Genomic DNA, 15,933 nt, shown 5'->3' with positions numbered 1-15,933 from the left:
TCCTCCTTCAATGCTGAATTTTGCATAATTATGATCAATTGGTACTTTTTTGTGATTTGGCTTTTAATTTTCAAAAAAATAAAATAACACTTGTTTTCATAACTATTTGTATTCCACAAAGTAGTTTTAAGAAAAAAAATAAAAAATAAAACCCTTCATATCTATCGTGTGGCCCAGAGTGTTTAGTTATTCACTGATGCCATATCAAGAAGGGTTCATTTAAAGTTCTTTCTATCCTTCCCTACAGGAAAAGATGTTTGATTCATTTGTTCAATATAACAAATTCAGCCAGTGGTTAACAGCCAACCAGGCTGCATAAGTTAAGATTGTTCATAAGAGCATCAATACTCACATTGATGGTTTCCAATAAATAAGAAATTTTTACAATTTGTTAAGTTTTATTACAAATTCAAGTCAAATATACAGATAAAAGATGATACAACTAAACATAATTGACATTTCAGCTATCATTTTTCAATCTAGTCTATTACCAGCCTTGGAGAAAAAACATTATGAAAAAAAAGAAGAAGCAACAAAGGTAAAATCTCTATAATCAAAGCTTGAACCTGCAAAAGGTCCATTCATTACTCTTGCAGCAAGGAACTAGAGAGGCTTTGCACCTCCACCAGTCTCCTGAGCATTAGTAACAGGAGTAGAAGAACCACTCCTTCTAGAAGCACCTTGACCTGTGATTGTCCTTCCCATGAACTTTCCTGCTTTGGTCAGTCCACTACCAAAGGCTCCAAAACCACTACCAACAATACCAACTCCAGCACCAATGCCACTGCCAACAAGTCCAGCTCCAGCACCAACGCCACTTCCCACAAGTCCAGCACCAGCAACAACACCAGTACCAACCATTCCAACACCAGACCCTACCACTGATACTGCTCCATCCAGTGCTTCCATTGTGCTTCCTATCACTCCCTCCGCTCTCAGTTTCTTCCTTTCTTCTAGTGTCTTTTTCTCTTCTTCTAGTGCTGCCAATTGCTCCTCCTTGTTAAACTGGTAATAAAAGACCTGAAATTCTAACCTGATTATAATTTCCAATCAACTAAGAGGGCTCTAAGTGACCAACAAATAGGAATAGCTTAAAATATGCAAATGATAATAAGATCTGAGAACCTACAGAGAAGAAAAAAATGAAAAAAATTTCTTTCCATTCCTCAGTTTTCATCTATATCTATATATACTATGCACAGCTCCTTAGCAATGCTACCATCAAATACATATAGATCATTGCATATACCTTTATAGTCAAGGTTCCTCGATCCTTCTTATCTTTCACCTTCAGTGTATCAAGTGATGACAGCAGCCTCAATTCGAGCTCCTTTTCAGTTTGTGCTTCCAGGTCAATAAGGGGTAATTGTACTATTCCCAATCGCTTATCTTGTCCAATGTCTTCATCAAAAACCTGTTTGGAGAGTCATGAACATCATTTATATTAGTTGTATTAAATCAATTAAGGTATAGAAACAGTTTTATGTTAAGTTATAGAGGGGAAAAAAAGGATTTCAAATCAAAATATTAACTGCTACAACTGTGTGTAGAGACAGACTAATCTCTTGTTTATAAAAAAACAAAAATTACAACAAACACAACAAAAAACATGTTTATTATACTTCAGAATTATTTCATGCAAAATTTGCATTTTTGTGTAAAATAATCACTCATTGCCACTGATAACAGACTCTGAACAAGTATTCTTTGCCTGCCTGTAAGGTATCAACATTTCTTAAACCTAATTAATAATTTTACACTTCTCTCAACTCCACATAACATGAACATGCACATGTATCCTAACTAAATCGTAAGAAAAGAAAACCAACATGAAAGGGGTCATTTGAACGCTCAAGCAAATCTAGTTTACCAAGAAAAATTGGCTCAAGATCAGATTTAGAATGTTCAAACACCTGAGCTGTGAACCAAAAGTAATCATGCTCGGGACGAATGTAATATGCTTTTAAAGGTAATTAACTAGATTTTCATCTTCATATATTAAACATATATGAAAACAAATTTTTAAATTTTTTTCAATTTCTAAAGTTAGTAATTAGCATATTTCAAGAGGATATATTTGTGTAAACAAAATCTCACAGCATATCCCTAAGAAAGGAGGAAGAAGAGAGAAGCATAAAAGAAGTTAATAAAGTATTGGTAGGGTAAAACCTCAAGAGTGAGTGACTGGGTCTCCTTGTCTTCTGCAATCATTTCAAATGTCTGATTCCAAATAGGATTCAAGTTGTTATCAATAACCTTGGTTTTAACCTTAAATAATGGTCTAATATACACAACTACATAAGGATCTGACTTTCCAATCATTTCCATATTCTTTAAATCATTTGCTTTCACTACAGTCACTTTAAGCCTTCCATGGGGTTTAAGCTCCAGTTCACTGCAAGAAAGAGAAAAAGGAGCTGTTTAAGTTGTGTAAACATATTTGACCATTAACATTGAAACTGGCATACCCAATTTGTTTACTTACACAAAATTTCCAATTTAAGATTTTGTTAATAATACATAGTAACATCATGCCTAGTCATGTTTTCATCTGCAATTAGTAAGAAACAAAACTAAAGGCAAAAAATTCTATAAGATTCATATTTACCTAGTATCAACTGGTATACCGCCAAGTGGAACAACAATCCTATGAGGCCATTGGAGCGTATCAGTAACAATTGAGTTCACAGTATCCTATGAAATGGTGGGCAAATATTAGTGTTCTAAATGTCACTTAAAAAACAGTACAGGGGAAAGAGGCAGTACATAAAACAGACAGAACTCACATCAATCATATCAGAAATTCCGGGAATTGCTGTCAAACTTCCACCAACAGCTTTCAGAGTATAATCAATTCTGGGCTTTGGCTGATTAAATATTAATCCAAGAGTGAAAAATTAATATCAGCTTTCAAGAATTATTAGAATATAGATTTAAGCCAAGAGAAGAATAAAACGGTTTAACTATAACTAATAATGTCCCCCCCCTTTATTCAGAATCTTGAGAAGTGAATCGTCCTTATGATGACCCTAACATCATCACTTTGGTTGTTTGGTGAACCACTGAAGCTGATGATATGAATGGAACTATTATCTACCTTTCTGGTTTTTTGCTTAACTAACTGTCAACTTACTCATACATAAATTCTTACAGAAAAAGCAAAGAACTAATGCCACACAACAATATATTGTAGTGACAACATGCATATGCAGCTTCAAGTAAAATGGTACAATTCAAATGCATAAAACAATATTTGCAAGGATCCAAAAAGTCTTTGCACAAAGAAAACTGTAAAGAGGAGAATGAAAAAAACTGAGAAGATCATTTTTTACAACCTCAAGAAATATTATGAGAGAAAGAAAAGGAAAAAAAAAAAAAAAATCAGCAAGATGAAGTCATTATATCCTTTAATACGCAATCTCATGCCTTCAAATACAAACTAATATTATTCTTTCCCTGCACCTCCACCCCTAAGGATTACCTCAGCAAGTAGAGCAACAGCAACAGCAGAAATGCAAGGTATCTCTTCAGCAAGTTGGAATATAACACGGATAATGGTGAAAACTTCTAGATCCTTCAACTGAAGCAAAAAGCAATAGAACTCAAATTTTGACACGTTGTAAAAGGAATGTGATGAAATTCAAAAGAAAAATACTCTGCTACATCTAACCTGAATAGGGATCGATGCAACAAGTGCAGCTTCAACAGCCAAAATAATACTGGGATCACCACCCCAACGGAAATCAATGTCCATTATGATTTGACCTTTATTAAGACTCTGAACACGAATACCTGTATGGATAAATTATGCATACATAAATTGTTGACATCCAAAATAATTTAATAGAGAAATTGACAAAGGTAAAGAAAAACAAGAGTGCTACGAAAATTGCATTTATATAACATTTTAATCAGTCGTACCAAATGTTGTGTGTCTAAGTCAGCAGTTTGATAACATTCTCATCAATACTGCATTTTTATATATTTTTACATAGAAATTATTGTCACAAGGTTTATGTTGTGCAAGACAAAACTAAAATATTTTTTGATTCCAGTTATCCTCAGACCACATTAAAAGCCACATTTCTTTTATTTATCCATTACCTCCATAGTTACTGTTGAGATATATAAAATCATTAATGTAGCCTCACCCAAAAGCTTAAAGCTTTTGGGTTGAATTGGTTCTTTACATGGTATCAGAGCCTCGGTGTACCAGGTTCGATCCTCACCGCCCCCCACTTTCTTTCTAGTGGAGTTTCTTTCTTCGCACAGGTAGGTGGGCCTGTGCATTGTCCACCCTTCAAGCCCAGTGGGCTCGCGTGTGAGGGGGCGTGTTGAGATATATAAAATCATTAATGTAGCCTCACCCAAAAGCTTAAGCTTTTGGGTTGAATTGGTTCTTTACAGTTACCTTTGATTCAAGACAGATTAACTTGAATTCCAAGACCAATTTAAATTATTGACCCTAATAGTAATGAAATAATAACTTGTTTCCCCGATTTTGAAAAGATATAATGGAACGGGATGTACCATAGATATAAAATAAGTAACTAGTTAACAAACATCCTGGTCTCCTCCCTCTAAATTTATTATAAAATGGCTTCTATCATCTCAACTTCTCATAACAGCAATCACTCAATACGAAGCATGCAAACAGTTGCCGAATGTTGGCAAGTCAAGCAAAGTCACACATTAACACTACTATTTACAAGTCAGTAAAACCTGTTTTAACAATAAAATTTTCATTAGCTCAAAAGTTTTCAACATGGCTCCAACAATGATCCAGCCTGGTTTGGTGCTTAGCAGCTGTAGCTAAGGCTAGAAGACAAGTTTGAAATGAGGGAAAACAAGTATAGGCTGCAATTTATGAAGGGATTTTTCTTTTATGTTACGATTTTTTGGTTGTGATTGTGCATTAGATTTTGTAAAGAACCAATTGAACCCAAAAACTTAAGCTGTTAAGTGAAGGTCCATCAATGGTTTATATATACTTCTCTAACACGCCCCCTCACACGAGAGCCCATTGAGCATGAAGGGTGGATAATGCACAGGCCCACCTACCGTGCTAAGAAATTTCACAAGAGAAAATGGGGGAGATAAGGGTCGAACCTGGGACACGAGGCTATGATACAATGTAAAGACCAATTCAACCCAAAAACTTAAATTGTTAAGTGAAGACCCATCAATGGTTTATATATACTTCTCAACAAATTTAGAGCGTGCTATAAAGGCAAGTTAGGTTTACATGAATACCTACAAAGAATTTTAAAAAGAAACAATTTTTCTCTTCAATGATAGAAGAATATATTAAAAGAAAGAGAGAAAAGAAAGAATGTACATCAGGGGAGGACATAAAATTCTCAATGAGGAAAACAGTAGAAGAAAACAATGAGCAAATGTGGCTAAAAAATGCACCATAGATGCCCAATCTGACTGCAAATCAGTAATTGAAATTCCATCGAAACAACTATGAGAAAAGCACCAAAAAGAATCAATCAAAAGAATCCAATCCCACAAAATATTAAGGGAAAAGAGATACCCTTTGAAAATATGGACATTCCCCCTCCAACTAAATTAGCTAAATAAGTGTCAAAAGGAAGTAGAGATTAAAAGCAGAGTTTATAAGAAAGATTAGAACATATAAAATCAGTAAAACAATATTGTTGGATACCAAGCCTGCCCCTTTAAAAGTCATTATTCGGAAATACTAGAGGAATATTTACTTTTTAAATACCAAAAGCAAGCTTATCCCCTTTTAAGATATATAACTTAGTTTGGCATTTGACTTGAGGGTGGGGGGGAACAAAAAATGGACATCAAGAACTTGGAAAACATGATTCTGCAAAAGTTCTTCACAAATGTTTTAACATATGAAGCAGTATAAAAGAAACGTTGTCAAAATAGACCAATAGAGCAACCTCATTATCATAATTTATACATTCCTTGAGTGCAGTAGTAAATTAACCGGGGAACAGAATGTGCAGAGGAATTACTATTGGTTGATACCTTCAATTTTTGGAGCCACATTTCCAAGTGACAGCTTGCTGAATTTCAATGAAGTAATCCCAGGAGGTCTGTATTCTTCCAGTAGTGGTTCAACAGATTCTCTGATCACCATAGTTGCTGCCTAAAGTAGATAATCCATCACGATCAAGTCAGCTATTTAAGCAAAGTAGGAATACACCTTTGAAGATTTGCAAAGAAATTTGAAGTAAAAAGGTCTCCTAAAGCGTGAGCACAAGGGGACAGGGAGTTTATGTCTAAGCAAAGCAAGGTGCATATTCTATAGAATATAGGTATATTAGAAATTTTTTTGAGATAGATGAAGAGGAAATACAAATAGAAGAAGAGTGATTCAGGAGAATCAGAAAAGGAAAACATATATTGGGGTACCCTTGAGATATGACAAAAGGGTTGTGACTCTGATATATGAACTAATAGGGATTGCAAAAGTGGCATTGACCTCAAGCATTTTAACTATACAAAGGAAATTATGTATATATCCTTCAGATTCTAAGGAAAATATATGTCTGGCATGTGCAACTGGGGGCAGCCTTGCACGTAACATACCTTTGTAACTGCCGAATAAAGGCTAGTTACTGTTTCCGAATGCTTAATTTTTATTAGTCAGTAGATAGTTTTAATGTGCCCAGCACTACATGCTAGCAAACAATCTCTAATTGAACCCATAGCATGTGTTCTGTAAATCAGTCATGCTTCCTCTTTGGGCTACTCGTAACTACTAACTTCAAACACAAAGTGGATGCAGCAGAAGAATCAAGCACCTCAGGGCTTTTGACATTAAGAGTATTATTCTTCAAGCCTCAAAACATGGTGATATTTAAAGTAAACCATTACATTCAAGAAGCTGATATAATGCTATTCTTGGAAAGGTGAAAGATTAATTACTCTTAAAGATGTAATATAACACCATTCACGTGTCTTTGCCTAATAGTTTAAGCTTTAGGGATGGATAGTTCATGGCATGATACTCCTAGCTGACCTCATTCTTCTAATAATAAGTTGAATTTTAGCCCCACAAAGTAAGCATGTTTATTATTCACACACATATACAATATGGGTATCAATGTGTACCTAATAGAGACGTATCAATGCAACGATACAGCTGTTCTTGAAAAATGAAGGATATGATAGGTCTAGGATGTGTATATAGATATGCATAAAAAAATTCATAAAACATAATTAATGGACTGGAATAGGTTTTCTATTTTTATTTTTTTTATTTTAAAAAAAGCACAATCTTTTAACTAGAACTATGCTATTGAAAAGTAACGCAGCAAACTATAGTGTTCCATTGACAGTCATCTCTACAATTATTTTCAGAACCCATTTAAAAATTCATGGAAATAAGATTTATCTCTGCCAAGACAGATTAATATTTGAATTCATAGTGTTGACCTAATGTGCACTTCGGATACGATGCTGTGTGTTTGGCCTTTGGAATAAAAATATGATTGAAGGAAACTACAATCATGCAGCAAACTTGTTAGTGAAAGAAGAAAAATATTCAGCAAACTTTCAAAGCCACAACTATGCAGCAACCTGAAGATGAAAAGAGTCACGTGTTGAAATGGACTTAGGTAGAGGACAGAAGATATTGCATCAATATAGGAACTTTGGCAGAGAACAGAAGATGAAAAGAGTTGTGTGTCATGCCAGACAGCCAGAGAAAACTGAAAAGTTGTGCAAGAGAAAGTGAAGAGTTGTGTGTGTTCAGATGAAAGGGTAGACAAATATTTTGTTTTTTAAATTTGGCTTGGTACAAGGGTAAGACTTCATATAAGGATTGTCTTCACCCCTACCCTCCCTAATCAGGGTTGAATGGGGAGTGGTGGGTTTTTAAATTTGGCTTGGATAATATTAGTATTGGATACATATCTGATATTGATGTCAAGGGAATGTAAGTATTGGTGCTTCATATGCAAGAGTCATATAAACACGTGATAGCTAATACTTCAGGAGAAATTTTCTTTCAAACAACCCAAATGGGTTAAAAGCTGTAAAGAACCAATTCAACCTAAAAACTTAAGCTGTTGGGTGAGGCTACATTTTAATGGTTTTATATATTCTTAACACGCCCGCTCACAAGAGAGCCCATTGGGCTTGAAATTTCACAAAGAAAATGGGGGGCGGTTGTCTCGGGCTCTGATACCATGTAAAGAACCAATTAAACCCAAAAGCTTAAGCTGTTGGGTGAGGCTACATTAATGGTTTTATATATCTCTAACAAAAGCAATATACTCTGATACCAGAATAAATAAGCAATTTAATTATTGTTACAAATAAAATATAGGATGGCCAACTACAGAAACGAGGGAAACATTTCTAACATATATAACAACTCTTGTAAGAAATCAATGGGTGACAATCCACAAATTGTTGTAAATTATTGTACAAATACACAATGAGCATGTAAGCATACTCACTTCTGCCACAAATGGCCAAAGTTTGGTAAGCTGCTTGTTTAGCCACTTCACCTGAAAAAGGCCATGCAATGAAGAGTCAAACACAGAGCACAATCATATTAGAAATGCACTGTATAAAATCATTTCAAACGCCAAGTAATATTAGAACTCAAAATCTCACCTGCTCATATACAGGAAAAGATATCCATTCAGGAACATTATCCCCACAAATTTTCTTTAAATCATCTCTATTAAGGGATCCAAGGATTTTAATGTCAGCTGCCTGCAAAGAAAATAAATAATTAACATTAAGACACAAAAAAAAAAATATCGACGGATCAAAACGGGACATTTTTCAAAATAGAAAATATGGCCAGCTTAGAAGACGGTTCAATATGATATTCCTGTTAAAGTCATAGTTTTCATCATAATATGACACCCCCCCTTTCTTGTCTTTCTTCAATGCTTTGGTTAAATGGACACAGATCCAGGATCCAGAATCCATGCCAAAGTTCACAGGCACAAGGAAAGGGTGCAGTTAGGCTATACGGTTGGCTTATGACAAAAAAAGATAAATTAATTGATAAGCTTGTAACTCATTGTACTCAGAGAAAAGTATTAGATGTTATTCAACAAGCCAAGATTTCTGATTCGAAGTTTCCCTCCCATCATACTCCATTTATACTATCTTATAATAGATCACTATGCAATTTCACAATAGAGACGACTTCATCAAACCATGAATCATGACAAACAATTGCAAAACATGATATACCTTTTGTTCTAATTCTAATAATTCATGAATTATGGCAACCAAAATTCCCTTCTGCTTTCCTTAATGCAGGATTCAAGAAGAGAAAGGAAACAAAAAACAGCAAACACAAAAAAAAAACACATGCATGCATACATGCATATGGATTATGCTTTCAGATTAAGAATTGAGATTTGAGTTGAACTTGATGATAATTTTGAAAGTTGACTAGCAAGTTAAAATGTCAACTCTCTCCATCCTCTTTGTTCCAGCAATCACATTCCTTAGATTCCACCACCCCACCCACTGTTTTTATCTTGTACAACTTAAATTGTTTTTATCAATAGAAAAATAAACTTTATTATAAAGCACAGAGAAAGAAAAAAACTAGGGTGAGGATAAGATATCCTCCAAAACATAGAAAAACTAGATACAACAAAAATATGCAAGCATTCTTGTTTTTAGCATAAATGCATCAAATGATTGCATACACAGCACACTGCTACAAAATTTTAGCTTCCTTGTTTTGGCCAAAACCTTTATTGAAAACCATCAAAAAGAGCTCCGAAGATGAAAGAAACACTAAATGCTTATAAATAACCCCATAAAGGTTGTTTCAAAGGAAAGTGGCTAGTTCACAATGCATGGAAAGATTGTTACAGTTTCTAGGTTGGTTCTTCCCATAACACAAATATCAGGAGAAGGGGCCTAGTGAGGCCTCTGATTAAGCAACAGCCAACAAGTAATTAGTATAAATCCTGTTAAGTACTATTCCAACAAAAAACTTAACCTTTAGGGGGAGATTTGGACTTTCAAATGAGATTGTCAAGAAGGGAACTTTGATTCTTATGAAAGGAGTTTAGAAACTGAATATAGTATTTACAAGTTCATCTGAACAATCCAAAATTCAAACGACCCTATCTTAGGAATAAGCACAAAATAAAATTTAATTGGGCAAGAATAAAAGAGGCTGTAGTTCACTAGCTTCTATATCATCCAAAGGGAATAAAAACCACTGCATATTGAATCCCAACTAGAAAGGGTAGGAATGAAGACAATACTTGTACACAGCCTTACCCTTGCATATTTGAAAAGGGGCTATTTCCCAGATTCGAATCTATGACTTTTCAGTTACAAAGGAGCAGTTTTACCACTGCTCCAGGCTTGGAAAAAATAACAAGGATAAGAAAGAAGCTAATAGAACCGTGGTTGGGCCCAAGAAAGCCTTTCAAGTTTACACCTGTAGGCCTAAGACTAAAGGTTAATTGTAATAAGGAGAGAAAAGGTATTCGCATAAAAGTTATTTGCATAGAGAGAACATATATCTGATAAAAGAGGAATCTGAAGCGGAAGGGGCTTTACTTTTGGGAACTTTCATCTTGTAGTTTGGGGCCTAAGGAATTTTCCTTGGCTGGGGAGCATTTTCTCTTACGCTTTTTGTCTTCCTTTCCCCAGTTTCGAATAATACAATCTCCCTAGAGTGCTTGATTCTATCAGTGACCAAAGGTAGGCATTAACTAAAGTAAGGTCTTCTGAGTCAGTCCTACATCATCATCTTGATTTGTTCACTTCTCAATTCATTTCATGATAAAATATCAACCCATGAAAAATGTAAGTTTGTGCAATGTGGAGGGTGAATAATATTCAGGTGCATCATAGCTTGGACATGCCAAGCGAAATTCAGAGAACAGAAAAATGCTCATGCATTGCACCCAACTGTACCTCATACAGGAGGCAGAAAAAAAATAGAATTCATAAGTTTAAACATCCACAAATGTCATTAGTTTGGTTCAATGTTGTTATTGAGGTTAATTGTAACATTTTCAGACAAAATGCATTTTAGTATTTTAATCCTAAGGGTAATTTAGTAGTTTAAATTAGGGTCTAATAGTCATAAATAGAGAGTAAGCCTTGGAGTAGCATAAGGTTGCTCCTTGTAATTGGTTCAAGTCTGAGAAACAGCCTCTTTGTAAAAATGTAAGAGTAAGATTGTGTACAATTGACTTTCATCCCTAATCTCACAAGTTAGGGAGCCTTGTGCACCGGAATTTGCCCTTTTGCCCTTTAGTCATAAAGAGAAATAGCATACCAGAGGTTTTTATTTTCCTGGAGGTCTGAGGTCTCAACTTCCTACACTCATAGTGGAAGGCAGTGGGGGATTGTATTTAACTGCAAAAAAAAGGCTTTCTAAGCCAGAGCTTTTACTTACAAGGGTCTGCTTATGATTTTAACCGGATGACAGAAATTCAGTAAATTGATGGAGTATCTTCTTAAGGTTGTTCAAACCAATTGCTTAACAAAATCAAATACTCTGTTCTCTTTTCCCACCAATTTCAATTGAGCCATAATGTTTCATTCAATCATGTTTCACCACAAACAGTATTCATTATGCAAACGCAGTATTTCTGCCCTATGTGATCCATTCTCACAGTGATTACACCCCTCCTACATTTTAAGATTTATTAAAATTCGCTAGTAGATTATTGGCAGTCCCATGAATCCAATGATAACCCAATTTTTCATTTCAAAATTGAAATTTCACCCACTGATTACTTCTCAATTCATCAACTTTTTTTCTTTATTTTTCTTAACATAGCCTAGTACAGAGAAATCCACACCATCCTTAAAATACTGATTACAAAAACCAAAGTCAATGCAAATAGAACATCATCAGTCATTTCTGATATCAATGAATGAGATGAAACAAAACCATCATTCATACCTTCGCAACTCGCTTGGCGCTTCGATACCTCATCATGCGCTCCCATCCTGCCATCAATGCGATGCCAAATAACATCCCCATAAAAATCCCAGAAATCAAACCCATTTTCCAAGATTCCAAACACCACCTTCACCCTTTCAACACAAAAAACACAAATCCAAAAATCAAAACCAAAAACACCCACATGAAAAAAAATCACAAATTTGAGACTCAAACTTGCAAAACAGCGTACAAGTGAAGCCAAAGATGAAACTTTCTGCTTAATTTGAGAAAAAGGAAATCTCAAAGGGTCAAACTTTAGAGGATGAAACGCCAATTGGAATGAGATTCTGAAAAGAGACAATAAAAAAAAAAGTTGCGACCCAAAAACAAACAAACAAAGTGTTAATTTTTTCTTAATGATAAGAACTGTGGGGGCTCTCTCCCTCACTATGTCTGTGTTTTCAAAAGCTGTAAAAATGTAAACTTTCTTGTTTATAACGTCACTTTCAGTGTTGTGGGTTCAATGTTCTCTTCCTCCACAAGATTGAAAACAAAGCATTAAAGCCATGTTGCTGAGCTGTAATTAATGACTCCTCCACACACCCTTCAACATCGTTTGCATTTTTAGATCCAAATATTATTATTATTTTTTATTTTTTATTTTTCTTGGTAATATTTATTTCTATCCAGATTTCATTATCATGTGAATTAATTCAGAAAATTACACGTCTTGACTCTTGACAGTTTGGACCGTTTGGTTTGGGAAATATCGGAACAAAGTGAAAAATGGAACATTTAGTTTGTGCCAATGTCTTAATGCCATTTGGAGTTTTGTCTCTTTCTGGCTGCATTCACTATGTGTGCTATCATATCCACTTTTATGGGGGCAAACCATGTGTTCCTTTGACTTTTCAGCCAAGTAAGAATGGATATGGGGAGCTAAATACGGTTTCGCCAATGTCCTTTTCTACTTGTGGAGCTAAGCTTGCCTCTACCAACATCGCTTAGTCTATGTTTGGTTTTTGCAAAAGAGGCACTTTAAACGAAGCATGTATAACGAGATTTTGTTTAATAATAATAATAATACACGGATCAGAATTATTTTAGTTGTTAATTTCACTTATACCTAATGATTCTGTTTTTCTAATTACGTGAATTATTATATACAAATAAATCAATGTAAAACTGGGAGTACATTCTCTCTTTCTATATATATAAAATTAGATAGGATATTATACAAAAAAAAAAAAAATTAGATAGGATAGGATATTGTGCTTTCTTGTTGATGACATTGATTGGGTTGAAGTTTTTCTCCATAAAAGGAAGACTAATTTTCTATTTCTATTTCTCTTTATTTTATTTTTTTGGAGGGTGGGGAGTTTGGGTTTGGGGTGGGGATAGGCATAGAAAGAACATATTGTCATTTGTTAGGTTAGGATCACTTAACAAATATCCAGCGTAGCGTTAGCTGGATGATGAAACGCAATGAGAATATCGTACTCCTTGATAATAATTTAGGTCCTACTTCGAAGAATGTATGCATCATAGTAGTATATTTTGAGAAGGATTATATTTACAAATTTTTTGTTTATAAACTCTTGCAAATTACACTATGTACTCCCAAGAGAACACTAGGTTATACTATGTTCTCTTAATGGTACGTAGTGTAATTTGTAAAAATTTATAAATTTTTTTTGTAAATATATCTTTCCGTCTATATTTTAGTATGTTTTGTACAAAATACATTTGTACGGTTTATGAGCAGTTTAAAAATAAAATCGATTCATAAATATAAAACAAATTTTACTCTTCTATTTGAGTTTTTTGCTGTAGCAACCTATCCTCCAAATTAATTGTTAAATTTTACAGAATGTTTTTGAAATTATTTAATTGTCCTCAACATTATTGCTATTTGAAAAGGAAAATTGCTTCCCTTAATTTTTGTCTCACCTTCGAACCTCCCTTTGCAATTTCAAGTTTTAAACCAACTGTAGATATCAGTTTGTGGGCAGAAGAGGTGGATGAAAGCTTGTTTGTGAACACAATGGCACAAAGCCCGAGAGGGTTGATCTTGTTTGGATCCTTTTATTTTTAAGCTATAAGCTACTTATAAGCTAAAACTAAAAAAAAAAAGCTTAAAAAAGAAACTAAAAGCTGTTTGGAAATTACATAAAAATTTTAAAAACACACAATGTTTGTGAACACAATGTTTCAAAAAAATTATCTCTCTCTCCATCTTTATCACTCTTCATTTTAAAAAAACACACAATTCAAGAAAAACAGATAAGAGCTAAAAAAAAAACTCCTCCTAAGAGCTTTTAGTTTTCAGCTTTTTTCTTCATTATAAAAAAAAAGAGTTTTTTGTTATCAAAAAAAAAAAAAAGAAGAGTTTTTCGTTATAAGAGCTTTTCCCAAAACCTGCTTGGCCTAACTTATACTTATAAGTAGCTTCTAACTTTAAAAAAGAGAGAATCCAAACAGGCACTAAGAAAGCCAGGTCTGTATTGCACGAAGAGTTTAAGGGCTTGTTTGGTGTGACGTATAAGGCATAATAGTATAAGCTTATACTATACATTATGACATTTTCAGTTGTTTGGTGTGACCATCGTATAGTATAAGCTTATACAGCATAATCCCTTAATACATCAAAACGATGTATAACTTAATCCGGCCTAAGGGTGAGGGATAAGGCCTGATAAGAGATTGATGTATTAACATCATTGACCAATGTAATTCTCAAAAATTAATATATTATTTTAATATTAATCTATTAAAATAAAAATTAATTTTTCAATATATTAATTTTTAAAATATTGAATATTTTTATTTTTATAAAAATTAATTTATATTTTGGACACACTGATCAATAAATTTTTATAAAAATTAATATCATATGACATTTTTTGAAGAATTATATAAATTCTTTATTAAAGGATAATTTTATTAAAAATATTTATTTTTATCATATATAGTATTATATAGTGCATTACCAAATACTATATGATATTATCTTATACAATATATTATTTTATACAATACCGTGTCAAACGCTGGATAGTATTATAATTCAATCAGACCTTATACTATCAGGCCTTATCCTATACTATGCACCAAACATGTCCTAATATGTCAATATGCGGATGTTTAAAGAAATAATGATATAGACTAAGTTCAAGGAGAGTCACCAGAAGAGTTATTGCAGGCATGATAGTTAAAATATGTGATTTTATGATTTTATGATTTTTTTTAATCAAAACGATTTTACCAAAATTTTAAATGATTTTACGATTTTTTACGATCTTTTTTACGTTAGAATTTTACGTTTTATGATTTTTTTATTCTCATTTTAATTTTAGGTAAAATCCCAATTTTAACTACTATGATTGCAGGTATGGCTGAGAGAGGGGATGTGTGAGGCAATGATGGCTCTAAAATCCAGCAGAATGATAACACAAAAATACTAGGAATTATATACCTCTTCTATTGGAGATGATTTATATACAAATATTCCCAAATAATGAGGTACAAAATGTGAATCAAAATAATTATTGTCTCCACCATCACAAGTGAAAGATGTTTTAAGTGCTCCCAGATCATTTGTTATTGGGTGAGACAGACCAATAAAATTAGGAGAGAAAGGAAAAAATAGAAAAGAGAGAAGAGAATAATTTTTTTTTAATTCACATGTCATCCTCTTAACGGGAGAAGCACAAAATCCTTGCATACCCAAAAAATTTTCCACAAGTGGGTTTGTGCAAGGGAAAAGAGATTTCCAACGACGAGGTCCATGTACTCTTTCATGATATATAAAAGAATAATAAGTTAGTGATTATTACACTGACCCATCAAATTAATCTAACTACTATGCTGACTTATTAAAACAATTATTTTCTAATCAAACTAACTATAGTTGTAACACGATGAACGATATAACTCTAGCTCAACCAATAGAAACTAATCGCAAACAAAACATGCAAGTCATGTCGCAATTATATTGACTAATAAGAAAGGAAAATGTAAAAAAGTTGAAAAAATAAATATGATTAAATGAG

At 33.5% G+C, this 15,933-nt stretch overlaps 1 protein-coding gene across 3 annotated transcripts; it reads right to left on the bottom strand.

The window, feature by feature from the left end:
* Nucleotides 1–400: 400 nt before the first annotated feature.
* Nucleotides 401–12,317, bottom strand: LOC133292474 (calcium-dependent lipid-binding protein-like). 3 transcript variants are annotated; one of them, XM_061490887.1, is made up of 12 exons: nt 12,132–12,317; nt 11,900–12,033; nt 8,608–8,709; nt 8,448–8,498; nt 6,007–6,127; nt 3,671–3,792; nt 3,482–3,580; nt 2,787–2,867; nt 2,609–2,694; nt 2,170–2,395; nt 1,250–1,414; nt 401–1,020 (listed from the first exon to the last, which is right to left on the bottom strand). In XM_061490887.1, the coding sequence occupies exons 2-12, from the start codon at nt 12,002–12,004 to the stop codon at nt 604–606; spliced, it is 1,575 nt and encodes a 524-aa protein (XP_061346871.1). In that variant the 5' UTR covers nt 12,005–12,033; nt 12,132–12,317; the 3' UTR covers nt 401–603. The 3 variants fall into 3 exon arrangements, with proteins under 3 accessions (XP_061346871.1, XP_061346880.1, XP_061346888.1); XM_061490896.1 differs by having other exon boundaries at nt 8,608–8,705; XM_061490904.1 differs by having other exon boundaries at nt 860–1,033.
* Nucleotides 12,318–15,933: the final 3,616 nt, after the last annotated feature.

This window comes from Gastrolobium bilobum, unplaced genomic scaffold (assembly GCF_033153095.1).
Source record: "Gastrolobium bilobum isolate Gb01-03AN ecotype WA unplaced genomic scaffold, APGP_CSIRO_Gbil_v1 utg909, whole genome shotgun sequence".
Lineage (NCBI taxonomy): Eukaryota > Viridiplantae > Streptophyta > Magnoliopsida > Fabales > Fabaceae > Gastrolobium > Gastrolobium bilobum.
Note: the sequence above shows the minus strand (reverse complement) of the source record. Positions and strands in the feature narration are given on the sequence as shown.

Excerpts from the sequence above, each read along its gene's own strand:
- LOC133292474 (XM_061490887.1), bottom strand. The coding sequence starts at position 12,004 with ATGGGTTTGATTTCTGGGATTTTTATGGGGATGTTATTTGGCATCGCA. Across the intron at positions 3,793-6,006 it reads TGTGGCTCCAAAAATTGAAG|GTATTCGTGTTCAGAGTCTT; the intron begins GTATCAACCAAT and ends TTATCCATACAG. Across the intron at positions 2,396-2,608 it reads GGTATACCAGTTGATACTAG|TGAACTGGAGCTTAAACCCC; the intron begins GTAAATATGAAT and ends TCTTTCTTGCAG.